Genomic DNA, 26,927 nt, shown 5'->3' on the forward strand with positions numbered 1-26,927 from the left:
GTCCTTCTCCTACCTGGCCGCCAAGACCTGGAACTCCCTCCCGACCGACCTGCGCCTGACCCAAGACCACCTCGCCTTCAGGAAGAAGCTCAAGACCTGGCTGTTCGAGCAGTAACGGCACCCCCCCTCCTAGCGCCTTGAGACCCTACGGGTGAGTAGTGCGCTCTATAAATGTCTTGATTGATTGATTGATTAAACTGCCAACAAGCGCCGACCAACCGGCCTGGAAGACACCAGGCCCGAGGGACTGTAATCTTTGTGGTGCTCCAGAACAAGACATCATCCATTTGATTTGTATTTGTCCAGTAATGGATTGTGAACGCCGGAGTCTACTTAGGGTAAAGTTCAACGAAAAAGGAATTCGCACATGTCGCTCCGCGATACTTCACGCATTGGATTCAGCGGATCCACAATTCATTTGTCATATAATTAAATACGTTATTAATTTTTTTTTTTAAAACCTTGAAAAGCCAATACAAGCCTGAACTTTTGAACTTCAAATTGCACTGGCTAATTTAGAATAAGTTTTTGAAACCATTAGGATCTCAAGAACAATTGTGTTTTTAGTATTTTTCATTAACGATTGTTTTTAAATTTTATACTCCTTTGCATAACAGTCCGCATATGAAACTACCTTTTTTATTTATTACTATATTGTAATGGTTTTTATTAACTACACAATAAAGAATTTTCTTCTTTCACTATCACAAAACGTGTCACATTATGCTGCATAATTAGCATTTTCTTGCCGCATAATTTACACAACCCTGCTGCGTAATTTGGCCCTGTGCTGCTGGATAATTCAAGTATCCCAGGGTGTCTGTGACCTACAGGCTATGGCGTGCAAAGGTCCAAGTGGGATGATTGGAGAGAATGTAAGACTAGGGTCTCCGCTACCCTGAATTTAAAGCGGTAAATTGTCCAGCCTGGTTGTAATACCCAAGCGTAAGGGGTTCGACTCAACAATTTCTTTCTTCTTGGGCAAGTGGGGGAACTGACCAAAAGGCCCTTTCCTGCACCTGTCTTGTCATTAGGCCCTGTGATCGCTGCTGCTCTGGAGGAAAGCTCCCCACTGGCAGTCGCGTGAAACATCACAAAACGTGTATTTGTAAAATAACACGTTCACTGCGACAGGTATCTTGGCGCTAGACAACAGATGTTTATTGTTACCCAACTCAATGGTAAATGGTACTAATTTTATCGACCTCAGAAGGATGAAACGCTAAATAGGCCTGCAGGAATTTGAACCTGTGACTATGAGGTCAAACACAGGCCCCTGCAGTGGCCGCATTATTCCACTAGACCACCAGACACTGGTGGACCCTGGGGGGAGGGGCGGGGGGGTAGGATCAGTGAGCTCTGAGAACTGCCAGAGGCCCCCTCCTGCACACACTGCTGAGAAGTAAACCTCCAAAATACTGGTCATTGTATATGTCACAAGAACCCCAAGATGGTAAGATATGGCACCTTACCTGATCTTTATTTTTTATATTACACATTCCATTTATTTTGGGGCAGCTAGATGGAGATGGGTGCTTTATTTAAATATTTATTGAAATAAGAAGGTGAAATACTGGGATATACTCTTTAGTTGCCCGTGGTAAAAAGAAGAGGAAAACCATTGCGTCATTATGAACGTACAACTTTGATAAAAACGCTTCCTGTGTGTACAAGAGTTTTAATGCAGCCGTCCAGCTCCACAGTCGCACAAACCACGCGTTGTTGTATTTCAGCTCAGCCACTGCAGTATGTTAAAGAAGTAAGGCGCTATCGGTCACGCCTGCGACCTGCAGCTGGGCCGCCGTTCTTGGCCACAGGTGCTTGACCACCTGAGCTGCATTATCCACGGTAAACACGCGTGTATAGCTCCTTGGACCTCTATAACCTGTCGCTTGACGCTATCTGAGACTGGAGAGCATGTTGCCTCGTCTTAAGAGGCCTGCAACTGGCCCGCCGTTCTCGGCAACAGGCGCTTGACCCACTGAGCTGCATTGTCCACTGTAAACTATGGAACTCATTGGACTTGGAGATACGATCGTCCCAATCTTTGATGATTTTTCGTAGAAAAATCAAAACATGTCTATTTAATCAATAGCTCCCCGTCGCATGTCCTCTAGAGTCTTAGCTTACTGTTACTAGCGCCGAGACGCCTTCCGGCATTTGTGCGCTTTACAAGTTTCATAAATAAATAAATAATAAATAAATAAACACGCATGTATAGCTCCTTGGGCCTCCAGCGCCTGCCGTGCGACCCAGTCAGACTGGAGAGCATGATGCTTCGGCTGCAGCTGGGCCGCCGTTCTGGGCCACAGGCGCTTGACCCACTGAGCTGCATTGTCTACTATAAACACGTGCATATAGCTCCTTGGGCCTCCAGCGCCTGCCGTGCGAAGCTATCTGAGCCTGGAGACCACGTTGCCTCCTCTTAAGAGGCGTGCTTGAAGTCTAAGTGGGCCACTTACCGTCTGCATGAAAAGCAAAATGGAAGACCTTCTGGGCTTTTTCTGCCGTTCAGTTTCCTGAGAAACAGGAGCTTCTGAGCACTGTCCGGAGTGTAAACAGTGCGCTGGGTGGACTGCAGCAGTGTGTGATGAGCGAGCCGTGCCACGGGGGCCTCCTGTCGGACCCCTGCTGAAATCTGTGCACAAATGTGGGGCACTATCGCAACCCGCGTGCTCGGTACTGACCGTCACAGCCAACCCTGCGTGCTCGAGTGGGCAGGATACTGACCGCCACAGCCAACCGCACATGTTTTTTAAAACATAAATAAAAGGTATTGTCATTTACAATGCCAATAGCTTAAACTCTCACAAATGCTAGACCTATTGCATTCCAAATGCTTTATTACAAGTGTGTGTGGGGGTGTGTGGGGGTGAAAGTTTGCAAACAGAAGGTAGCAGAAGGAACACTGACGGGGAGGATGTGGGGAAGCAAAACTGAGGGTGCGGCTGTGGGGAAGCAAAAATGATGACGCTGTGGGGGAAGGGGCATGGAGGGCATACGGAAGCAAACGATAGACAGAGCCATGTTGCGGGCAGGGGGAGAAAAGCAAGTGAGCGAGAGCAGCGTTGAGCTGGGGTGAAAGCGCACCCTTTACAGGTAATCTGAGCTGAGGAGCAAAGTGCAGCGAGCCGCCACTTTGGAACTGGAGAACTGCTCAGTAAAGCGCTCCAATACTGTTCGGCCGGGTTCGCGCTTGCGGTTGCGAGAGAGTGTGTCCAAAGAGACAGTTGCAGCCAAAGAGTTTCTTTCTGTTTTGGATCCATTTTAGAGGAACAAACTGAGAAAAGAAGGTAAGAGCCCTTTGTTGAAGTCATGGTTTTTAGTAAGGGACCCCGAGGAGCAAACCTAATGCATAATCATGTTTAACATAGATGTTCGTTCAGAAAATAAACACGCCAGATCGAGCGGAATTTACATCACGCACCTTTGACCTCCCTAATGGCATCGCTGAGTTGCCCCTTCTGTCGCCCATGGACCCTGAAGAGCCACCCATTTACTATGAGTTAAACAAGCCGGTGGTCACAACTGCGCATGAGAGACCCTCCTGCAGTAAAAGAAACTCATTAAAGAAATTCGTGCTTATAAGACGTACCGTGTATCAACCGAAGTAAAAGCGTCAGTTCTCAAGGAAGGTTACAAATGAAGACAAGGCGGTTTAAGGAGGGACTAACAAGCCTATTAACGAATCAGAAGCAAGCATTTATGAAGGACAATGAAACAAGCCAATGACAAATATGGGCGATGAGTGGGTGGGGCTTAGATTACGTACTCCAATACAGCATGGTTGGCAGAGCAGCGCATGCGCTGCCCAGGCTCAACCTAAAAAGGGAGTAGGGATGAAAACACCTGAAAGAGTGAGCTAATGGGGTAGAGTATGCCCGGTGATGGATGGAAGAGGTATGAGGGGGAATCAAGACTATGCAGCCCTGGTATTCGGTACCCCGATATTTAATAGCGTCGACGGCGGGCTTCTGAGCAACCTTTCGGCCATGACACTTATTCTTTACAAATGATGCATTACCCAGAGAGCCTCATCTTCATTTAACTCTTAATGCATCTGCATGACGCCCGCTACAGCAAAGATTCTGGCAATCATGTAAGATTCCAGAATACAGGAAGTGACCCAAGGAGCAATGAAGGTCAGAGGGGCCACTGGTCAGCAGAAGAGACTGACTCTATGATTCAGATATTGTTCAGAGATCCCCTGACCAGAGAAGGGATTTAGAGTACCAAGGCTGTCTAGTCTTGATTCCACCTCGAGGCTCTTTCTTTCACCACTCTGCACTTCCTGTCTCTTTATCTCATGAATACCCAGGCTGCATAGTCTTGATTCCACCTCATGACTCTTTCTTTCACCGCCTACAAATAAAATCAGCCAATGAGGGAAAGAGGTTCTTTGACAGGACCTCATGATACAGCCTTAAACCCTTGCTCAAGGTACCCATCATGTCTCCCTTGCTTTGAATGCAGCTGCTTTTCCCAAAAAAGAAGACAAGAAGAGAGTCATGAAACAAAGCATGGACAGTGCCTGCTCTAACTGGGCAAATATTCCCCAGAGCAGACCTGGCAACCTTCAAGCCCACTGCAGGGCGGGTGGCGAAGTTGTCTCAGAGTGGATACACTCAAATGAATATTCAGTCCATGGCCTCTCTGCTCAAGGTGTTGGCTGGCGCGCCGGTGAGGGTCTGCTCAGATCCTCACTGTTGTGCTATCCAAAGAGGGTGGTGGGGTTGGATGAAAAAAAAAAAGTACCTTCTTCTTCTTGGCAGCCGAGCATGAGCTGCATGAGCAGCGTCGTGATTGGTCTGAGCAGCCTGTTTGGCGGCTCAGGCAGTACCTGGGAGGCTGGGCATGTTCTCCACTCTACTGTGCAACACAGCTCAGTGGAGAGCATGCTCAGAAGCCGTCACAGAAGTACCGACGGAGAGAGCGGTGCTTACCGCGTTCCCTGAGCCGTTGCCAGGCGAGGCGAGGCCTGGAACTCCAATAACTTGGAGACATCACAAGGACGACCACAAAGGGTCTAGACCACACCTATATCATCAGGTGATCTTTTTCCTTGTCATAAGATGTCATAAACACAGTCATAATTTTAGAATTTTTCACTTCTGGTGTTTCACTTTCGTTTTGCAGTAGCATTTTTCATATGTCTAGGTCCTGATGAAGGCAATGGACATAACGGTCCAATTTTGCCGAAACATGTCGACCACTCTATCAATCTGGGTAGTTATTTGTTAAAACTACCTTTGCTGCTCTTTTAACATTGGTGGAGCAAGCAATACACAGAATAAAATTTATAGTTGCTTCCTCAACCAATTTTATCCTTATCCCCACTATCACTCACTATTCTTTGCACTGCAAACCAGTCACACATATATCTACATAGGAACATTACCAACACTAAGACCAGCCTGGTCACCACTAGGTTTGGAGGTTATAACATCTAACCTTCAATGTCTACTGGTGTTGTTCCAAGTAATTGGTCTACAAGATATCCCAAATGATGAAGGGCGGTTCCGTGTGGTGACTGATGGCTATTCCTTGTTGGTCATTTTACTACTCAAGGTATCCCCTGGTTATATGTACTGTGCATTTAACCAAATGTAGGATGATATAGGCAACACAGGTAGAATGTTTCATACATAGACACCTTACTATAGACCCATTGACACTTTTGTGTTGTGTATTTGAGCATGCCAAGTGTGCATGACTGTTTGCCCGGCCCCAGAGGGCTGGCCAAGCCGTCATGCGCACTTCGGGAGGGAGTGCAAACCACTCCTGCTCCCTCTGACGGCGGCGAGCCCAGCCCCGCCAGACCTGGCTGGGGCGCAAAGAAAAATTATATGATAATAACTTCTTGTTATTATGATTTTACTTGTATTTTCCATTGCTCAACAAGCAGTAGGGCGACGCTTCTCTGCCTTAGCGGATTTGCCGCCACTGCTAACCGATGCCAGTCCAGGCTGCTCGCACAGGTGGCAGCGAGCACCCACATAAAACTTGCATTTTCATGGAAGGCGACCCTGGCGTAGTCAGTCCCTGGTTTCTAGGACACTTTTCACACACTCTGGTGCGACTGACCACCCCAGGGACAACGGTTTTGAAGGAGGTGAGGAATTTACCTCACTGTGCCCTCAGTCTTAGCCAGCCTCTCGTCGGATTGTGCCAGCGGGTGCTGGTTCTGATACACGTCCAGTAAAAATGCTTTTATAGTTATGTTGTTTATCCAAAAAAGCATAACTAAGCCTTTCTCAGAACTTTACCTCAATACATCCTAAAGGTATTACTATAAGATTTCAGCACATGCCTTAGGAAACCACATTTCTAAGACACGTCTAAAGATCTCCTCGAACATTAAATGCTGAAGGAAAAGGACCAGCTCTGTCTCCCAGCCCAGAAACAATGGTTAGTTACACACCCACCTCCCTGCTACCTAGTATATAACCAAAACAAAGTTAACAGCAGTATGGTATAGACCCACCCGCCTACCTGCCACCATAGGATATACAACAAAACAAAATGTTATTTATTGGTGCATAGTATTTATCATATATGCATTTTCTCTTTTTCTTTTCCATATATTCTGTATATTTATTCATATCATTCAAATTGTAAGTTATTATTAACTTTATTGTACTCATGGTGCAATTTTCTCAAAATGTCAATAAAAAATTATAACACAATAAAAAAACAAAGTTAACAACAGTTTAGTATCGGTCCAGGAGTCTTGCAGAAATTTGATATAATTGTAAATTATTCCCAGTCAAAGGAAGAGCGAGGGACTGAAATCTCTCTAACCCCAGAATCAGTCGACTTTTCACTGGTTGTTTCCCATTCATTATACGATAACACACACTCTCAGAATAAGGGCTAAGGCGCCCTCCCTCCCTGTGGGTAGGTCAGCCGCTCGCACCACTCTTCATAGCTGCATCATTACGGTTTGACGCAGGGTCACATAACACTAAAGTCAGCCTCTGCATGCTCCTGCCCTGCACCTCAGAGGCAGGCTTGTGCAAAATGCTTTTTCAGGGCATTTTCAAATCTCGGATCAAAATACAGCTTAGTTGTTTATTGACAAATCACTGATTCATTGTTTCGGCACAGGGCACAGAATTACATTTCACTGAAATGCATATTTTAGAATATCTGAAGAAAGCACTCCTTTATATCTCCATCATCAGTAAATATAGCATGTAAATGTTTAATCAACTCAGATATTGATTTTTCCTAAGATGCATTACTCTCTTCTCTAAGAGCTTCCCCTGATAATGTTTGGTCAGCCTTACTCTTCGCCTCCTTCTTAAGACCTGTCCAGACCTCCTGGGGAGAGCACATGATGACCGCCACAGAGCCAAGCCCGCCTGGGTGCTACGACACGTCACGCGAACCGCTTCTGGGGTGAAGGGGCATCTGAGCACCAAACACACCTCTGCAGGGCACCTTTTCTAGGCCAAATGCACAGCAAGGATAAAAGTAAAGCGTGCTCCTCGTTCACCAGTGAAATATGCAGTGCAATGTGCAGTGCAACAGAGATCCGCTCTCCCCTGCTTCTATTCAGCGTCTCCCTTGCAGTGCAACAGAGATCCGCTCTCTACTGCTTCTCTTCGGCGCGTCTCCCTTGCAGTGCAACAGAGATCCGTTCTCCTCTGCTTCTCTTTGGCGTCTCCCTTGCAGTGCAACAGAGATCCACTCTCCCCTGCTTCTGTTCGGCGTCTCCCTTGCAGTGCAACAGAGATCCGCTCTCTACTGCTTCTCTTCGGCGCGTCTCCCTTGCAGTGCAACAGAGATCCGCTCTCCCCTGCTTCTCTTCGGCGTCTCCCTTGCAGTGCAACAGAGATCCACTCTCCCCTGCTTCTGTTCGGCGTCTCCCTTGCAGAGCAACAGAGATCCGCTCTCCCCTGCTTCTCTTCGGCGTCTCCCTTGCAGTGCAACAGAGATCCGCTCTCCCCTGCTTCTCTTCGGCGTCTCCCTTGCAGTGCAACAGAGATCCGCTCTCTACTGCTTCTCTTCGGCGCGTCTCCCTTGCAGTGCAACAGAGATCCGTTCTCCTCTGCTTCTCTTCGGCGTCTCCCTTGCAGTGCAACAGAGATCCGCTCTCCCCTGCTTCTATTCAGCGTCTCCCTTGCAGTGCAACAGAGATCCGCTCTCTACTGCTTCTCTTCGGCGCGTCTCCCTTGCAGTGCAACAGAGATCCGTTCTCCTCTGCTTCTCTTTGGCGTCTCCCTTGCAGTGCAACAGAGATCCAGTCTCTCCTGCTTCTCTTCGGCGCGTCTCCCTTGCAGTGCAACAGAGATCCGCTCTCCCCTGCTTCTCTTCGGCGTCTCCCTTGCAGTGCAACAGAGATCCACTCTCCCCTGCTTCTGTTCGGCGTCTCCCTTGCAGAGCAACAGACATCCGCTCTCCCCTGCTTCTCTTCGGCGTCTCCCTTGCAGTGCAACAGAGATCCGCTCTCCCCTGCTTCTCTTCGGCGTCTCCCTTGCAGTGCAACAGAGATCCGTTCTCCTCTGCTTCTCTTCGGCATCTCCCTTGCAGTGCAACAGAGATCCGCTCTCCCCTGCTTCTATTCAGCGTCTCCCTTGCAGTGCAACAGAGATCCGCTCTCTACTGCTTCTCTTCGGCGTCTCCCTTGCAGTGCAACAGAGATCCGTTCTCCTCTGCTTCTCTTCGGCGTCTCCCTTGCAGTGCAACAGAGATCCAGTCTCTCCTGCTTCTCTTCGGCGCGTCTCCCTTGCAGTGCAACAGAGATCCGTTCTCCTCTGCTTCTCTTCGGCATCTCCCTTGCAGTGCAACAGAGATCCGCTCTCCCCTGCTTCTATTCAGCGTCTCCCTTGCAGTGCAACAGAGATCCGTTCTCCTCTGCTTCTCTTCGGCGCGTCTCCCTTGCAGTGCAACAGAGATCCGTTCTCCTCTGCTTCTCTTCGGCATCTCCCTTGCAGTGCAACAGAGATCCGCTCTCCCCTGCTTCTATTCAGCGTCTCCCTTGCAGTGCAACAGAGATCCGCTCTCTACTGCTTCTCTTCGGCGTCTCCCTTGCAGTGCAACAGAGATCCGTTCTCCTCTGCTTCTCTTCGGCGTCTCCCTTGCAGTGCAACAGAGATCCAGTCTCTCCTGCTTCTCTTCGGCGCGTCTCCCTTGCAGTGCAACAGAGATCCGCTCTCCCCTGCTTCTCTTCGGCGTCTCCCTTGCAGAGCAACAGAGATCCGCTCTCCCCTGCTTCTCTTCGGTGTCTCCCTTGCAGTGCAACAGAGATCCGCTCTCCCCTGCTTCTCTTCGGCGTCTCCCTTGCAGTGCAACAGAGATCTGCTCTCCCCTGCTTCTCTTTGGCGTCTCCCTTGCACTGCAACAGAGATCCGCTCTCCCCTGCTTCTCTTCGGCGTCTCCCTTGCAGAGCAACAGAGATCCACTCTACCCCGCTTCTCTTCGGCGTCTCCCTTGCAGTGCAACAGAGATACGCTCTCCCCTGCTTCTCTTCGGCGTCTCCCTTGCAGAGCAACAGAGATCCGCTCTCCCCTGCTTCTCTTCGGCGTCTCCCTTGCAGAGAAACAGAGATCCGCTCTCCCCTGCTTCTCTTCGGCGTCTCCCTCCCAGTGCAACAGAGATCCGCTCTCCCCTGCTTCTCTTCGGCATTTACCTTGCAGTGCAAGGGATCCACTCTCCCCTGCTTCTATTCAGTGTCTCCCTTGCAGTGCAACAGAGATCCACCTTCCTCAGCTTCTCTTCGGCGTGTCCCTTGCTGTGCAATAGAGATCCATTATCCCCTGCTTCTCTTTGGCATCTCCCTTGCAGTGCAAGGGATTAACTCTCCCCTGCTTCTATTCAGCGTCTCCCTTGCAGTGCAACAGAGCTCCGCTCTCCCCTGTTTCTCTTTGGCGTCTCCCTTGCAGTGCCATACTGATCCACTCTCCCCTGCTTCTCTTCTGCGTCTCCCTTGCTGTGCAATAGAGATCCACTCTCCCCTGCTTCTCTTCAGCATCTCCCTTGCAGTGCAATTGAGATCGGTTCTTCCCTGCGTCTCCCTTGCAGTGCAATAGAGATCCACTCTCCCCTTCTTCTCTTCTGCATCTTCCTTGCAGTGCAACAGAGAACCGCTCAGCCCTGCTTCTCTTCGGCGTCTCCCTAACAGTGAAACAGAACTTTGTTCTCCACTGCTTCTCTTCAGCGTCTCTCTTGCAGTGCAACAGAGCTCCGCTCTTCTCTGCTTCTTTTTGGTGTCTCCCTCGCAGTGCAACAGAGATACGCTCTCCCCTGCTTCTCTTCGGCGTATCCCTTGCAGTGCAATAGACATCTGCTCTCCCCTGCTTCTCTTCTCCATCTACCTCCAGGTGCAACAGAGAACCACTCTCCCCTGCTTCTCTTCAGCATCTCCCGTGCAGGTCAATAGAGATCCACTATCCCCTGCTTCTCTTTGGCGTCTCCCTTGCAGTGCAATAGAGATCCACTCTCCCCTGCTTCTCTTCGGTGTCGACCTCACAGTGCACAGAGATCCACTCTCCCCTGCTTCTCTTTGGCGTCCAACTCGCATCGCAACAGAAATCCAATCTCCCTGCTTCTCTTCGGCATCTACCTCGCAGTGCAAGAGAGATCCACCGTCCCCTGCTTCTCTTTGCCATCTTCCTTGCAGGGCAACAGAGATCTACTCTTCCCTGCTTCTCTTTGGCATCTACCACGCAGGTCAACAGAGATCCACCATCCCCTGCTTCTCTTCGACATCTACCTCACAGCGCAACAGAGGTCCACTCTCCCCTGCTTATCTTCGACATCTACCTCACAGCGCAACAGAGGTCCACTCTCCCCTGCTTATCTTCGGTGTCGGCCTTGCCCGAGGTAGGCCGGATGTGTCTCCGCCAAGGTCGGGGGACACTCGAGGGGATTTCAATTTCGGGTCCAAGCGAATATTGCGCTGCGTTATGATGAAATTCGGTACAGGGGTTTGGGCAGACAGGCCATAGTACCATCTGTCTGCTGCATACAGTCAGTAACTGACCTTGGCTGAGACACGTCCGGCCTACCTAGGGCTGTCACCATCCCTCCCAGACACATTGTCCTGATGAAGACCCGGCGTGACCACCAACCGGGACACATTTAGGGTTGAAACGTCGACGCTTACTCAAGGCCCAGACTAACCAAGACTCCACACAACGAAAGAAAGGAGTCGCTGGTGTGAAAGCATTATCTGGCCTATCCACCACTTGTACATAGAAACCACAACCACCTTGTATATACTGTACACTTGTAGAGCACTGAGCACTTATGTCACAAAATCACCCCATATGCATGTAATTATCTCATGTTGACAGCTTCTGTTTACTGTGATTATCTATGAATGAATCAATTCTGATAAAAAATAACCAGTACAAAGCTGGCTCTTTTTACCAACATTAAAGTGAAAGTGCCGTATGGGGCGCTTACAAACAAAAATGTTGGAGAAAAAAAATGCAACCATGTTTGGGCCGCAAACAACAAACTAAAGGCTCAGCCACCAATACATCAGCGTGGGGTGCCGTGCTATGAAAAAAAATAAAGTGTTGGGGGAAGAGCGTGTGCATCAGGCAGGAGAAAAACATTTAACCAAATAGGGCTCGGGGGCTGCAAATAAAGCCTACCGAGTAACAACACATGTAACAGGGGGTGTCCTGATGGGAGGTTATAAAATGAGACAAGGCGGTACTAAGGAGGGACTGCTAAGCCTATTGACCAATGAAAAGCCACAGTTTCCAAAGGAAAATGACACAAGCCAATGAAAAATATGGGCGGAGAGTGGGCGGAGCTTCAAATCCATACTTAATAAAAGCATGCCTCGCAGAGCAGCACAAGCTCTGCCCAGGTTTGACCTAAACAGTGCGCGACCTCAAGAGTTTCTTCAGACTGTGTCTATACTCACCCCCTAATGTAGGACAGTCACTTTGTTCCCTATAGACATTTCCCACTCCCTCACCAGGAGCGGCCCATGCAGGTAAGAGCGGTGGGGTGAGGTGCGGGAATTCGACAGACGACAACAAGGGAAAATTAATTATTTATTTCATTTCCCCCCAACGTTGTCTGTCCAATCCCCCCACCCTGCCTCACTGCTTTACCTACATGGTCCGCTCCTGTCTTCAACAGCCATGAAGTCAGGTTCACATTTCGAGGTTCTGACGAGATCTTTACCTGTTACTTTGTAAAATGCATACACGTAAGATGGAAACAAAACAATCAGATAATTTAGGGTAAAGCATGAAACAAGCAAAAGGCTTCAGCTACAAATCCTAACCTACAATGGTAATGTTGTTGTTTGTCTTGCTTCATTGAAGTCAGGGACTCTGAAATATTCTAGTGGTGTGTCCCTGTGGTGACCCCTCCACTCCCTTCAGATGCATTCCTCTCCCCTTACAGGATGCACCCACACACAGAGTCCTCTGTACAATCAAAGCAGACTTGTATCTGAGAAGCAATGTCCACTACATCAAGTCACTTTACCTCTTGAAAAACAGAAGGATCTCTTCCAGAGCCTTCTAATTGGGAACAAGTGCTTGCAGTCAGATGATAGCCGCAGTCGATAGACCTGGTGGCTTCACACTTTCCATGCCAATACTCTTGGAGGCAGCTCCTGTTTCATTGCTTTAAAAAAGGTGCCCAGGTAACAGGCCAAGAACAGTCGGACATGTGAGAGCCACTTTTGGACAGGAAATAGACTCTGGTGATAGGAAAGAACATGAACGTGGGTACTATGTGTCTCCTTGTGTAACAGACACCCACTGGCACCTCTCAACACCTGCTTTGTGATTCCAGACACTTCTATCATGAGCTCAAGAGACAAGCTGCAATGCAATGCCGTCCCTATCACGTTACTTTCGCGCTTGGGAATAATTGGGCCATTATGTGTGCTTTGACTGGAAGCTGTTTCTGGCGAGTGAGAAAGAATTGACATCACTTTTTAATAGCAACACAAAAAGATGATGGACGGAATGCTGAACATTGTCAAATAGTCACACTCAGTCACGGATCTGGGTAAAATCCATTGTTTTGCTCACCACGTCACCCCAGTTTGGACCCCGCAATTTGCAAATCAGTCTTGTCCCTGCTCCCCATTGGAACAGTCCAGCCCAAACTACCAGGCCAGGTCCTCCGTGGACCGAAAACAAGCATCCTGGGACTGGTTTCGGTGTATCACCCCTCATCAGCCAGGCTAGCTTGAATCCAGTGGAAGAGGGAGCACGGGGCCCACGTCTAGGCATACCCTTCCCACTTAGGGTGGCTTTTTAATAGACAGCCAATTACACCTTTCACTGCCACATGTGCTATTTTACCTGGCCTTGCAGTTAAAACTCGCCGATGCTGAGGCCTTCTGAAGAAACTGTGTGAGTTCCTGGCAGGCTGGCAGGGCCCAGTTAGAGTCAGTCGCATGCCAGGTCCGGGCCTTCCCAGCCTGTCAATCAGAGTCACAGTGTCCCTATAAGCCACTCAGTCCCTTGAGCGTCAGATGATAGGCCGCATACAGTATATCAGGTTGCCCTGCCTCTGAGAGACAAGTTAACAATTAGCCAAGGCCTGATGAGAAGCAGATTCAGGCCAACAAAAAAGAGTTTAACTCAGCTGCCCTGTGTCATCTTTCAGCCATGCCAAGCAGGTAACAGACACCCGCGGGTAGCACCCACCACCACCCTCCATCTTCCATTACAGGTAAAAGTGGCTGGGTCTGCCTAAACAACAGCTTCAGAGCTCGGGCTCCTGCGAGTGATGAGACTAGCTCCCCAGAGCAGTTTCTGCAGCCTACAGCTCACAAATAAATCATTAAATGTTTTTTTTAACAGCAAACACTAATTCACATTGACCTTTGTATGACCCCATTGGAAGTCAGGAGCCCTGAGGTATGCACCCAGCAGAGTAAGAATAGTAAATTAGCCCCCAGCCACTTTTCAGCGTGACCCCATTAGGAGTCATGAGCCGTGATGTATGCACCCAGCAGAGTAAGAATAGTAATTTTGCCCCCAGTAACTTTGCAGCATGCCCCCATTGGAAGTCATCAGCCCTGAGGTATGCACCCAGCAGAGTAAGAATAATAAATTAGCCCCCAGCCACTTTTCAGCGTGACCCCATTGGGAGTCATGAGCCGTGATGTATGCACCCAGCAGAGTAAGAATAGTAATTTTGCCCCCAGTAACTTTGCAGCATGACCCCATTGGAAGTCATCAGCCCTGAGGTATGCACCCAGCAGAGTAAGAATAATAAATTAGCCCCCAGCCACTTTTCAGCATGACCCCATTGGAAGTCATGAGCCCTGAGGTATGCACCCAGCAGAGTAAGAATAGTAAATTAGCCCCCAGCCACTTTTCAGCATGACCCCATTGGAAGTCATGAGCCCTGAGGTATGCACCCAGCAGAGTAAGAATAGTAATTTTGCCCCAAGCCACTTTTCAGCATGACCCCATTGGAAGTCATGAGCCCTGAGGTATGCACCCAGCAGAGTAAGAATAGTAAATTAGCCCCCAGACACTTTCCAGCATGACCCCATTGGAAGTCATGAGCCCTGAGGTATGCACCCAGCAGAGTAAGAATAGTAATTTTGCCCCAAGCCACTTTTCAGCATGACCCCATTGGAAGTCATGAGCCCTGAGGTATGCACCCAGCAGAGTAAGAATAGTAAATGAGCCCCCAGCCACTTTTCAGCATGACCCCATTGGAAGTCATGAGCCCTGAGGTATGCACCCAGCAGAGTAAGAATAATAAATTAGCCCCCAGCCACTTTTCAGCATGACCCCATTGGAAGTCATGAGCCCTGAGGTATGCACCCAGCAGAGTAAGAATAGTAAATGAGCCCCCAGCCACTTTTCAGCATGACCCCATTGGAAGTCATGAGCCCTGAGGTATGCACCCAGCAGAGTAAGAATAGTAAATGAGCCCCCAGCCACTTTTCAGCATGACCCCATTGGAAGTCATGAGCCCTGAGGTATGCACCCAGCAGAGTAAGAATAGTAAATTAGCCCCCAGCCACTTTTCAGCGTGACCCCATTAGGAGTCATGAGCCGTGATGTATGCACCCAGCAGAGTAAGAATAGTAATTTTGCCCCCAGTAACTTTGCAGCATGACCCCATTGGAAGTCATCAGCCCTGAGGTATGCACCCAGCAGAGTAAGAATAATAAATTAGCCCCCAGCCACTTTTCAGCATGACCCCATTGGAAGTCATGAGCCCTGAGGTATGCACCCAGCAGAGTAAGAATAGTAAATGAGCCCCCAGCCACTTTTCAGCATGACCCCATTGGAAGTCATGAGCCCTGAGGTATGCACCCAGCAGAGTAAGAATAGTAAATTAGCCCCCAGCCACTTTTCAGCATGACCCCATTGGAAGTCATGAGCCCTGAGGTATGCACCCAGCAGAGTAAGAATAGTAAATGAGCCCCCAGCCACTTTTCAGCATGACCCCATTGGAAGTCATGAGCCCTGAGGTATGCACCCAGCAGAGTAAGAATAGTAAATTAGCCCCCAGCCACTTTTCAGCATGACCCCATTGGAAGTCATGAGCCCTGAGGTATGCACCCAGCAGAGTAAGAATAGTAAATGAGCCCCCAGCCACTTTTCAGCATGACCCCATTGGAAGTCATGAGCCCTGAGGTATGCACCCAGCAGAGTAAGAATAGTAAATTAGCCCCCAGCCACTTGTCAGCATGACCCCATTGGAAGTCATGAGCCCTGAGGTATGCACCCAGCAGAGTAAGAATAGTAATTTTGCCCCAAGCCACTTTTCAGCATGACCCCATTGGAAGTCATGAGCCCTGAGGTATGCACCCAGCAGAGTAAGAATAGTAAATTAGCCCCCAGCCACTTTTCAGCATGACCCCATTGGAAGTCATGAGCCCTGAGATATGCACCCAGCAGAGTAAGAATAGTAAATGAGCCCCCAGCCACTTTTCAGCATGACCCCATTGGAAGTCATGAGCCCTGAGGTATGCACCCAGCAGAGTAAGAATAGTAAATTAGCCCCCAGCCACTTGTCAGCATGACCCCATTGGAAGTCATGAGCCCTGAGGTATGCACCCAGCAGAGTAAGAATAGTAAATTAGCCCCCAGCCACTTTTCAGCATGACCCCATTGGAAGTCATGAGCGCCACTGATAACAAACTCCCATTGACTGGAGCGCCTTCTTGAGTTTTCCGAACAAACATTTATTCTCAGGTTCAAAACCAGATGTCTGACCATCGCCACCATCAACACCCTATGCACCTACTCTTGCGCGCTGAGCTGTGTGCCTTATGCACATTGGGGGGGGGGGTAGCCACATACCCAATTTCCTTAAATAAAGAGGCACAAAGAAGAGAGCAAGCAGTCTGATACAATCCAATTTAACAACAGCAAATATGTGAACCAACAAACAACGCTGCCTGTTGCCCCCAAACACTGCAAGGTACAAAGCACGGTGACCTGTCTGCACGCGCCACACTCTGTCTTGAAGAAAAACAACAATTCGCTACTGCATGACAATGGTACGAGCAAGAAGATCATTTTCTGACCCACCCAGGCCAGAATCGATGTATTAGTTCAAAAACTCTAAACCCCTCTTGTCCACCAGGTTATACCTCTCAGCCTCAAAATCTCAAGATGAGTCACCAGGAAAAGTTTACAACCAAGCAGACCCACAATCAAAACTACAACAGTAATATGGCCTGAGGAAAAGTGGTGTATCATAAGCATCTTAAGCACATACTCCCTGCCCTTGGCCACCGCAGTGAGGCACTGGCGCGTATTAGCACAAGAGACGCAACAGCAGAGCGGGACTTACCCCAGGGTGGTCATGGTGACGATTGTGTACCAGAACGCGGCAGGGATGCTGGTGAAGTTGGTTTTGCTGGTGCCCTTCTCAGCATAGAACATGACGGTGGCGAAGATGATGATGGCCATGGTGAGGGAGAACAAGAGGAAGCCCAGCTCGGAAGCGCAGCTCTTGAGGGTGTATCCCAAAATCCGGAGACCCTGGGAGTGGCGGGAGAATTTAAAGATCCGGAAGACCCGGAAGACTCGGAGGGTGACGAAGGCCCCGCTGACATCCTCATTCTCCGGCATGACCAGCCCAATGTAGTAGGGCATGATGGCCACCACGTCGATGATGCTCATGACGCTGCGCATGAACTTGCAGCGGCTGGGGGCGGCGAAGAGTCTCATCAGGTACTCGAAGGTGAAGATGAGGACGCAGGCCGTGTCCATGCAGAAGAAGGCCAGTTGGAACTTCTCCCCACAGGGGAGCTCCCTGATGTGCCCAGGAGGTGGTCGGCAGGGCACGGTCTCCACCACGTTGGCAATGACCGAGACGGCGATGAAGAAGCCGGTCACGTAGTAGAAGACCAGAGCCATGGTGCTGGTGTGTGGGTTCTCGAAGGCCCGCCAGAGCCGCTGGCGGAAGGTGCTGTCGGGAGGCAGCGGGCAGTCGGTGGCCATCTCGGCCTCAGTGTCCTCCGCCAGCCTCTCGGCGTTCTCCTTCTTCCTGTCCCTGTACTCCTCCAGGCAGCAGTCCCCGATGATCTCGGGGATGATGCCGTAGAAGGAGAGCTCCTCGTCGAAGGCCTGGATGCACTCATGCCGAGGGTAGTGGAGCTTGCCCGTCCGGTAGAAGTTCAGGATGTGCCGGAACATCTCAGGGTCCCGGTCAAAGAAATACTCCTGGGTGTCCTCGTTGAAAAAGAACTCCTTCTCAGAGCTGCCCAGCAAGGTGTCCGGGTACCTGTCGAGCGTGTTCTTCCAGGTCTGGAATTTCCTACCGCTGACGTTGACCACCAGGATCTCGTCGCTACGCCTCTTGTTGTCGCTGGGCGGCTTGGGCATCGGCCTCTTGGCCAAGGGCAGCCAACCCACGGCGGCCGCCCTTGCGAAAGGGAGCCACGTCGCCACTCCGGCTGCCATGCTTGCGGGTTTATCTGAGCAGCACTAGCCAAGACACTCGGGCACCGTCCCTGCGCCTCCGCATCAAACCTCAAGCGCCACGCAAGTCCAAGGGCGACATACGTAGGCATGCATCTACGGAGGGGGGCAATAGGGGCAGCCCTCGCTTGAGCCCACAGATTCTCCGGGCACCTCACACGGATCGAAGGGCGGCGGTCAACATACTGGCTGAAGGCGCGGCCATTCCAAACAGAACAAGGGCCGCTCTGGGACCATGGGAAGGCCGGCGCGGGCTTCAGCCCAAGCCTCTCCAGGGCTGGACGGCTGTGTCGTTAGCACCGACCCTTCACACGCGTGCTCGCTCCCGCAGGGCCTTGCTTCGACTTTTACATCAAGCCTGGGTGTTGCTTTTTTCCCCTGAAAGTTGCAAGATGGACAGATTTTTGCCCCTCCTCCAGTTCCTTCAACCTTGGTCTCTTCCAGTCTCTCCCCCCCCAGTCCTTATGAATGCAAGAAGTGTTTCAATTAATTCTCAGGCGAGGAGCGCGTACATCCTCTCGGTGTCCCGGATGACAGCCTCTCTGCAGAGAAAAAAAGATGAGAGAAGAGGGGGGGTCAGTGGAAGTGGTGCAAGGAGGGGGGGGGGGTGAGGGCGAGCTGCCTTCAAAGGCTTCTTGGAAGGAGCCGGGCCCCCCTCTCGCCGCCCGGCTCAGAGCAATCAACACGCATTACACACTTGTATCAAACACACGCGGAAGGCTGGGGGTACCTGGCCCTCCGCACACAGACACGCGCGCGCGGCTGCTCCAAAAACAAAACTAAAAGAACCTTTCACAGCAGTTAAAACTGTAAAAAATAATGATTCTGCTTCACCGATCTAAAGCAATGAGACGAGAACGAATCGGGTCAAACAATTTAAAGATAAATCTATTTTTAAAAAATGATTCAGCGCCTTTTGAAAATATAATTTAAAAGCTGCTTCTGAAAATGAAAAATAACGGCTAACTGCATCCTTTAACGACTAACATTAAACAAAAAAAACAATGGCACTGAAAATAGAAAATTAAGCGTATGCTTTCACGCTCCTTTAAAAGCAGACACGTAAGCAAGAAAAAATATTCACACCTTCTGAAAAAGGAATTAATATCTATATATATATATATATATATATATATATATATATATATATATATATATATATATATATATATATATATATACATATACATATATGCATATACATATATGCATATATATACATATATATATATATATATATATATATATATATATATATATATATATATATATATATATATATATATATATATATGTCGCAGCTTGATGCAATGAAATATCTCACCGTTTAAAAATAGATGAAGTCACATATTTAAAAATAGAAATGAGAAAAAAATCAGACTTTTTATAAATGGAAATGAATAAATAGAAATAAAAAAAAATGAAAAACCAAGGAAACTGAAGTATAACGTAGGCGAGTGGAAAGCGTGCAGAGGGGGTTGGGGAGCTTCGCAGCGCTTCAACACATGGATACCAATGAAGCCCCCCCACCCCCGCCCCTTTCATGTGGCGCACTGCCCACGCGGCTGCCGGTGCCCCCGCCCCCCCAGGCAGCAGCGGATAATTATGCGGACTTCTGCATCGCACAGGCAGGCGCGGGGAGGCGGCAGGTTTACCGGCCCCAGACACTCGCACAGCCACTGGTGCCTGCTCTGCCCCCCCCCCCCCCCCCCGGGCCCTCTGGCTGGTCCCCGGTGCCCAAGCCATGCCAGCTCCGGGCGCGGGCATCCGTCACTCACACGGCCTCATGCCACCCCTCGTTAACCAGCAATGAAGCGGCCTGGAGCGGGGGGAAAGCAGTGAGTGTGCGTGAGTGTGTGCGTGAGAGTGTTTGTGCGTGAGTGTGCGTGAGTGTGTGCGTGAGTGCGTGTGTGCGTGACAGTGCATGTGTGGGGGGGGGGGGGCAGAGGAACCTGCAGAGGAAGCGCTATCTCTCCAAGCTGAAGCTAGCTCCTAGAGGCAGCCTCAAGGTGCTGAGTGCAGGCAGCACAGCTCTGCAGACTGAGGCATCTCTTCACAGGCAGAGGGGTGCATGTACAGGACCAGAGCAGGCAGCACAGCTCTGCAGACTGAGGCATCACTTCACAGGCAGAGGGGCGCACATACAGGCCCAGAGCAGGCAGCACAGCTCTGAGGACTGAGGCATCACTTCACAGGCAGAGGGGCGAACATACAGGCCCAGAGCAGGCAGCACAGCTCTGAGGACTGAGGCATCACTTCACAGGCAGAGGGGCGACATACCGGCCCAGAGCAGGCAGCACAGCTCTGAGGACTGAGGCATCACTTCACAGGCAGAGGGGCGAACATACAGGACCAGAGCAGGCAGCACAGCTCTGAGGACTGAGGCATCACTTCACAGGCAGAGGGGAGCACAAACAGGCCCAGAGCAGGCAGCACAGCTCTGCAGACTGAGGCATCACTTCACAGGCAGAGGGGAGCACATACAGGCCCAGAGCAGGCAGCACAGCTCTGAGGACTGAGGCTTCACTTCACAGGCAGAGGGGCGTGTATACAGGACCAGAGCAGGCAGCATAGCTCTGCAGACTGAGGCATCACTTCACAGGCAGAGGGGAGCACATACAGGCCCAGAGCAGGCAGAACAGCTCTGAGGACTGAGGCATCACTTCACAGGCAGAGGGGCGTGTATACAGGACCAGAGCAGGCAGCACAGGACTGCAGACTGAGGCATCACTTCACAGGCAGAGGGGCGCATATACAGGCCCAGAGCAGGCAGCACAGCTCTGCAGACTGAGGCATCACTTCACAGGCGGAGGGGCGCATATACAGGACCAGAGCAGGCAGCACAGCTCTGCAGACTGAGGCATCACTTCACAGGCAGAGGGGCGCATGTACAGGACCAGAGCAGGCAGCACAGCTCTGCAGACTGAGGCATCACTTCACAGGCAGAGGGGAGCATGTACAGGACCAGAGCAGGCAGTACAGCTCTGAAGACTGAGGCATCACCTCACAGGCAGAGGGGCGCATGCACAGGACCAGAGCAGGCAGCACAGCTCTGCAGACTGAGGCATCACTGCACAGGCAGTGGGGTGCACCTACAGGACCAGGGCAGGCAGCACAGCCCTGCAGACTGAGGCATCACTTTACAGGCAGAGGGGCTCATATACAGGCCCAGAGCAGGCTGCACAGCTCTGCAGACTGAGGCATCACTTCACAGGCGGAGGGGCGCATGTACAGGCCCAGAGCAGGCAGCACAGCTCTGCAGACTGGGGCATCACTTCACAGGCAGAGGGGTGCATATACAGGCCCAGAGCAGGCAGCACAGCTCTGCAGACTGGGGCATCACTTCACAGCCAGAGGGGCGCATATACAGGACCTGAGCAGGCAGCACCGCTCTGCAGACTAAGGCATCACTTCACAGGCAGCGCATATACAGGAACAGGGCAGGCAGCACAGCTCTGCAGACTGAGGCATCACTTCACAGGCAGAGGGGCGCATATACAGGCCCAGAGCAGGCAGCACAGCTCTGCAGACTGAGGCATCACTTCACAGGCAGAGGGGCGCATATACAGGCCCAGAGCTGGCAGCACAGCTCTGTGGACTGAGGCATCACTTCACAGGCAGAGGGGCGCATATACAGGCCCAGAGCAGGCAGCACAGCTCTGCAGACTGGGGCATCACTTCACAGGCAGAGGGGTGCATATACAGGCCCAGAGCAGGCAGCACAGCTCTGCAGACTGGGGCATCACTTCACAGGCAGAGGGGCGCATATACAGGACCTGAGCAGGCAGCACCGCTCTGCAGACTGAGGTATCACTTCACAGGCAGAGGGGCGCATATACAGGACCTGAGCAGGAAGCACCGCTCTGCAGACTGAGGCATCACTTCACAGGCGGAGGGGCACATATACAGGACCAGAGCAGGCAGTACAGCTCTGAAGACTGAGGCATCACCTCACAGGCAGAGGGGCGCATGCACAGGACCAGAGCAGGCAGCACAGCTCTGCAGACTGAGGCATCACTTCACAGGCAGTGCATGTACAGGACCAGAGCAGGCAGCTTAGCTCTGCAGACTGAGGCATCACTTCACAGGCAGCGCATATACAGGAACAGGGCAGGCAGCACAGCTCTGCAGACTGAGGCATCACTTCACAGGCAGAGGGGTGCATATACAGGCCCAGAGCAGGCAGCACAGCTCTGCAGACTGGGGCATCACTTCACAGGCAGAGGGGCGCATATACAGGCCCAGAGCAGGCAGCACAGCTCTGCAGACTCAGGCATCACTTCACAGGCAGCGCACATACAGGCCCAGAGCAGGCAGCACAGCTCTGAGGACTGAGGCATCACTTCACAGGCAGAGGGGTGCATATACAGGCCCAGGGCAGGCAGCACAGCTCTGCAGACTCAGGCATCACTTCACAGGCAGCGCACATACAGGCCCAGAGCAGGCAGCACAGCTCTGAGGACTGAGGCATCACTTCACAGGCAGAGGGGCGACATACAGGACCAGAGAAGGCAGCACAGATCTGCAGACTAAGGCATCACTTCACAGGCAGCGCATATACAGGAACAGGGCAGGCAGCACAGCTCTGCAGACTGAGGCATCACTTCACAGGCAGAGGGGCGCATATACAGGCCCAGGGCAGGCAGCACAGCTCTGCAGACTCAGGCATCACTTCACAGGCAGCGCACATACAGGCCCAGAGCAGGCAGCACAGCTCTGAGGACTGAGGCATCACTTCACAGGCAGAGGGGCGACATACAGGACCAGAGAAGGCAGCACAGCTCTGCAGACTGAGGCATCACTTCACAGGCAGAGGGGCGACATACAGGACCAGAGCAGGCAGCACAGCTCTGTGGACTGAGGCATCCCTTCAGAGGCAGAGGGGCGCATATACAGGCCCAGAGCAGGCAGCACAGCTCTACAGACTGAGGCACAACTTCACAGGCAGAGGGGAGCACGTACAAGACCAGAGCAGGCAGCACAGCTCTGCAGACTGAGGCATCACTTCACAGGCAGAGGGGCGCATATACAGGCCCAGAGCAGGCAGCACAGCTCTGCAGACTGAGGCATCTCTTCACAGGCAGGAAGTGACGCAGCCAGGACCCGTGCAGCCACCAGAGCCCTACAGACTAAAAGAAGCCTTTCACAAGCAGGCAGGTGGGTGCACAGGCCGTGGGCTCAGCACAGCTCGCATTCCGAGGGCTTCTGCACTGTAACCGGTGCTCATGTAAAGCGCTCCGATACCTTCGGGTCGATTTCGCGCTATAAAAATGCAACAATAAAAAGAAATCTCTGTGGACCGAGTCAGATTTCACAGCGACGCGGAGGCTTCGCTCCTGGAGGAGGGATCTGTGCGCTGGATCTTAATTTACAAACTGCGGGGTCAGAGGTGAAGGGAGACAGAGAGGGAGCAAGAAAGAGAGAAACAGAGGGAGCGAGAGAAGGGGAACAGGGGAGGCCAAGGTACACCAAGAGAGAGAAGGAAAGAGGGAGATAAAAGAGGAGGCCGTGGAAAGAGTGGGAGGGAATGATAGAGACCCCCAGATATCTGGGAGAGAAGTGAAAGAGGGCTGAAGAAGACAGGGGACGAGAAAGAGTAAAAGAGAGGGCAAAGAGAAATAAAAAGAGAAAATGGCGAGAATGTAGAGGAAGAGAGATAGGAAATGAAAGAAAGAATGATAAAGATAGGAAGAAAGGGAAGGGAAGAAAGGGAAGGGAATGGAAGAAAGGGAAGAGGAGGGAAGGGAAGGGAAGAAAGGGAACGGAAGAAAGGGAAGGGGAGGGAAGGGAAGGGAAGGGAAGAAAGGGAAGAGGAGGGAAGGGAAGGGAAGAAAGGGAACGGAAGAAAGGGAAGGGGAGGGAAGGGAAGGGAAGGGAAGAAAGGGAAGGGAAGAAAGGGAAGGGAAGAAAGGGAAGGAAGAAAGGGAAGGGGAGGGAAGGGAAGGGAAGGGAAGGGAAGAAAGGGAAGGGAAGGGAAGAAAGGGAAGGGAATGGAAGAAAGGGAAGGAAGAAAGGGAAGGGGAGGGAAGGGAAGGGAAGGGAAGGGAAGAAAGGGAAGGGAAGGGAAGAAAGGGAAGGGAAGAAAGGGAAGGGAATGGAAGGGAAGGGAAAGGAAGGGAAGGGAAGAGAAGGGAAGGGGAGGGAAGGGAAGTGAAGGGAAGGGAAGAAAGGGAAGGGAAGAAAGGGAAGGGAATGGAAGGGAAGGGAAAGGAAGGGAAGAGAAGGGAAGGGGAGGGAAGGGAAGTGAAGGGAAGGGAAGAAAGGGAAGGGAAGAAAGGGAAGGGAATGGAAGGGAAGGGAAGGGAAGGGAGTGGGTAAGAGGAGTGGAAATGCGAAGAGAACGACCATGAATGGGAAGTAGGAAACGGAAGGGATGGAGACATAAAAGGACAAGAGAAGCGTGGATGGAGAGCTGGGGAGAGGGGGGGAGTGGGGGGGAGGGGGAGAGGGAGAGACTGGAGAGAACTAGAAGAAATACAGATGGAAAGAGAGAACGAGGGGTGGGGAGAAACTCGAGGAGCTGTGGCGAGAGAGGATGCGGCCCGTGCACATGCAGCGGCGAAGGCGGAATAGACTGACTGCACCGAGTGAGCGCCGTGTGATGACTGAATACACACCTGCGCCAAAAAGAGAGGGCTTCAGGCATGCTTTTAGAAGCGGGGCCCCGAGGGCTGGAGAAAGGGAGGTGCGCGTTATGGGAGCAGACAGTGCTTTAATTGGGCCGGTGCTCTTTGGCACTGAGTACCTGCACTTCTTTATTTTGAGTGGGAGATGACCTGCACTTCTCAGCACGGGTGCAGTTCTTCTGATGGGACAGTGCCAGCACTTCTCAGAAGCAAGCAGGCGCTCTGCTACAGTCTACCTGCACTTCAGTGCTTTCACTTCCAGCACTGGTAACAGAGACAGGGGTGAGTGCTGTAGACAGGGTGCTCTGACTGTGATGGTGCAAGAGACAGGGATGAGTGCTGTAGACAGTGTGCTCTGACTGTGATGGTGCAAGAGACAGGGATGAGTGCTGTAGACAGTGTGCTCTGACTGTGATGGTAACAGAGACAGAGATGAGTGCTGTAGACAGAGTGCTCTGTGTGATGGTAACAGAGACAGAGGTGAGTGCTGTAGACAGAGTGCTCTGTGTGTGATGGTACAAGAGACAGAGGTGAGTGATGTAGACAGGGTGCTCTGTGAGATGGTAACAGAGACAGAGGTGAGTGCTGTAGACAGAGTGCTCTGTGTGTGATGGTACAAGAGACAGCGATGAGTGCTATAGACAGAGTGCTCTGTGTGTGATGGTACAAGAGACAGAGATGAGTGCTGTAGACAGTGTTCTCTGTGTATGATGGTACAAGAGACAGAGATGAGTGCTGTAGACAGAGTGCTCTGTGTGTGATGGTGCAAGAGACAGAGATGAGTGCTGTGGACAGGGTGCTCTCTGTGTGATGCTACAAGAGACAGAGGTGAGTGCTGTAGACAGAGTGCTCCGCGTGTGATGGTGCAAGAGACAGAGGTGAGTGCTGTAGACAGACTGCTCTGCGTGTGATGGTGCAAGAGACAGAGATGAGTGCTGTAGACAGAGTGCTCTGCGTGTGATGGTGCAAGAGACAGAGATGAGTGCAGTAGACAGAGTGCTCCGCGTGTGATGGTGCAAGAGACAGAGATGAGTGCTGTAGACAGAGTGCTCTGCGTGTGATGGTAACAGAGGCAGAGATGAGTGCTGTAGACAGAGTGCTCTGCGTGTGATGGTGCAAGTGACAGAGATGAGTGCTGTAGACAGAGTGCTCCACGTGTGATGGTGCAAGAGACAGAGATGAGTGCTGTAGACAGAGTGCTCTGCGTGTGATGGTAACAGAGGCAGAGATGAGTGCTGTAGACAGAGTGCTCCGCGTGTGATGGTGCAAGAGACAGAGATGAGTGCTGTAGACAGAGTGCTCTGCGTGTGATGGTAACAGAGGCAGAGATGAGTGCTGTAGACAGAGTGCTTGCGTGTGATGGTGCAAGAGACAGAGATGAGTGCTGTAGACAGAGTGCTCTGCGTGTGATGGTACAAGAGACATAGATGAGTGCTGTAGACAGAGTGCTCTGAGTATGATGGTGCACGAGACAGAGATGAGTGCTGTAGACAGAGTGCTCTGCGTGTGATGGTGCAAGAGACAGAGGTGAGTGCTGTAGACAGAGTGCTCTGCGTGTGATGGTACAAAGGGCAGAGATGAGTGCTGTAGACAGAGTGCTCTGTGTGATGGTAACAGAGACAGAGGTGAGTGCTGTAGACAGAGTGCTCTGTGTGTGATGGTACAAGAGACAGAGGTGAGTGATGTAGACAGGGTGCTCTGTGAGATGATAACAGAGACAGAGGTGAGTGCTGTAGACAGAGTTCTCTGTGTGTGATGGTACAAGAGACAGAGATGAGTGCTATAGACAGAGTGCTCTGTGTGTGATGGTACAAGAGACAGAGATGAGTGCTGTAGACAGTGTTCTCTGTGTATGATGGTACAAGAGACAGAGATGAGTGCTGTAGACAGAGTGCTCTGTGTGTGATGGTGCAAGAGACAGAGATGAGTGCTGTGGACAGGGTGCTCTCTGTGTGATGCTACAAGAGACAGAGGTGAGTGCTGTAGACAGAGTGCTCCGCGTGTGATGGTGCAAGAGACAGAGGTGAGTGCTGTAGACAGACTGCTCTGCGTGTGATGGTGCAAGAGACAGAGATGAGTGCTGTAGACAGAGTGCTCTGCGTGTGATGGTGCAAGAGACAGAGATGAGTGCTGTAGACAGAGTGCTCCGCGTGTGATGGTGCAAGAGACAGAGATGAGTGCTGTAGACAGAGTGCTCTGCGTGTGATGGTAACAGAGGCAGAGATGAGTGCTGTAGACAGAGTGCTCTGCGTGTGATGGTGCAAGTGACAGAGATGAGTGCTGTAGACAGAGTGCTCCACGTGTGATGGTGCAAGAGACAGAGATGAGTGCTGTAGACAGAGTGCTCTGCGTGTGATGGTAACAGAGGCAGAGATGAGTGCTGTAGACAGAGTGCTCCGCGTGTGATGGT

At 51.1% G+C, this 26,927-nt stretch overlaps 1 protein-coding gene across 2 annotated transcripts in view; it reads right to left on the reverse strand.

Moving 5' to 3' along the window:
* KCND1 (potassium voltage-gated channel subfamily D member 1) overlaps window positions 1-17,873 on the reverse strand; it is a 760,024-nt gene extending 742,151 nt beyond the window's left edge. For both annotated transcript variants that reach the window (XM_078664129.1, XM_078664128.1), the window contains exon 1: window positions 16,759-17,873. In XM_078664129.1, the coding sequence (XP_078520255.1) occupies window positions 16,759-17,873 (1,115 nt within the window). The remainder of the gene's footprint in view (window positions 1-16,758) is intronic.
* Window positions 17,874-26,927: the final 9,054 nt, after the last annotated feature.

The sequence above is a fragment of the Lissotriton helveticus genome, chromosome 10 (assembly GCF_964261635.1).
Source record: "Lissotriton helveticus chromosome 10, aLisHel1.1, whole genome shotgun sequence".
Taxonomy (NCBI): domain Eukaryota; kingdom Metazoa; phylum Chordata; class Amphibia; order Caudata; family Salamandridae; genus Lissotriton; species Lissotriton helveticus.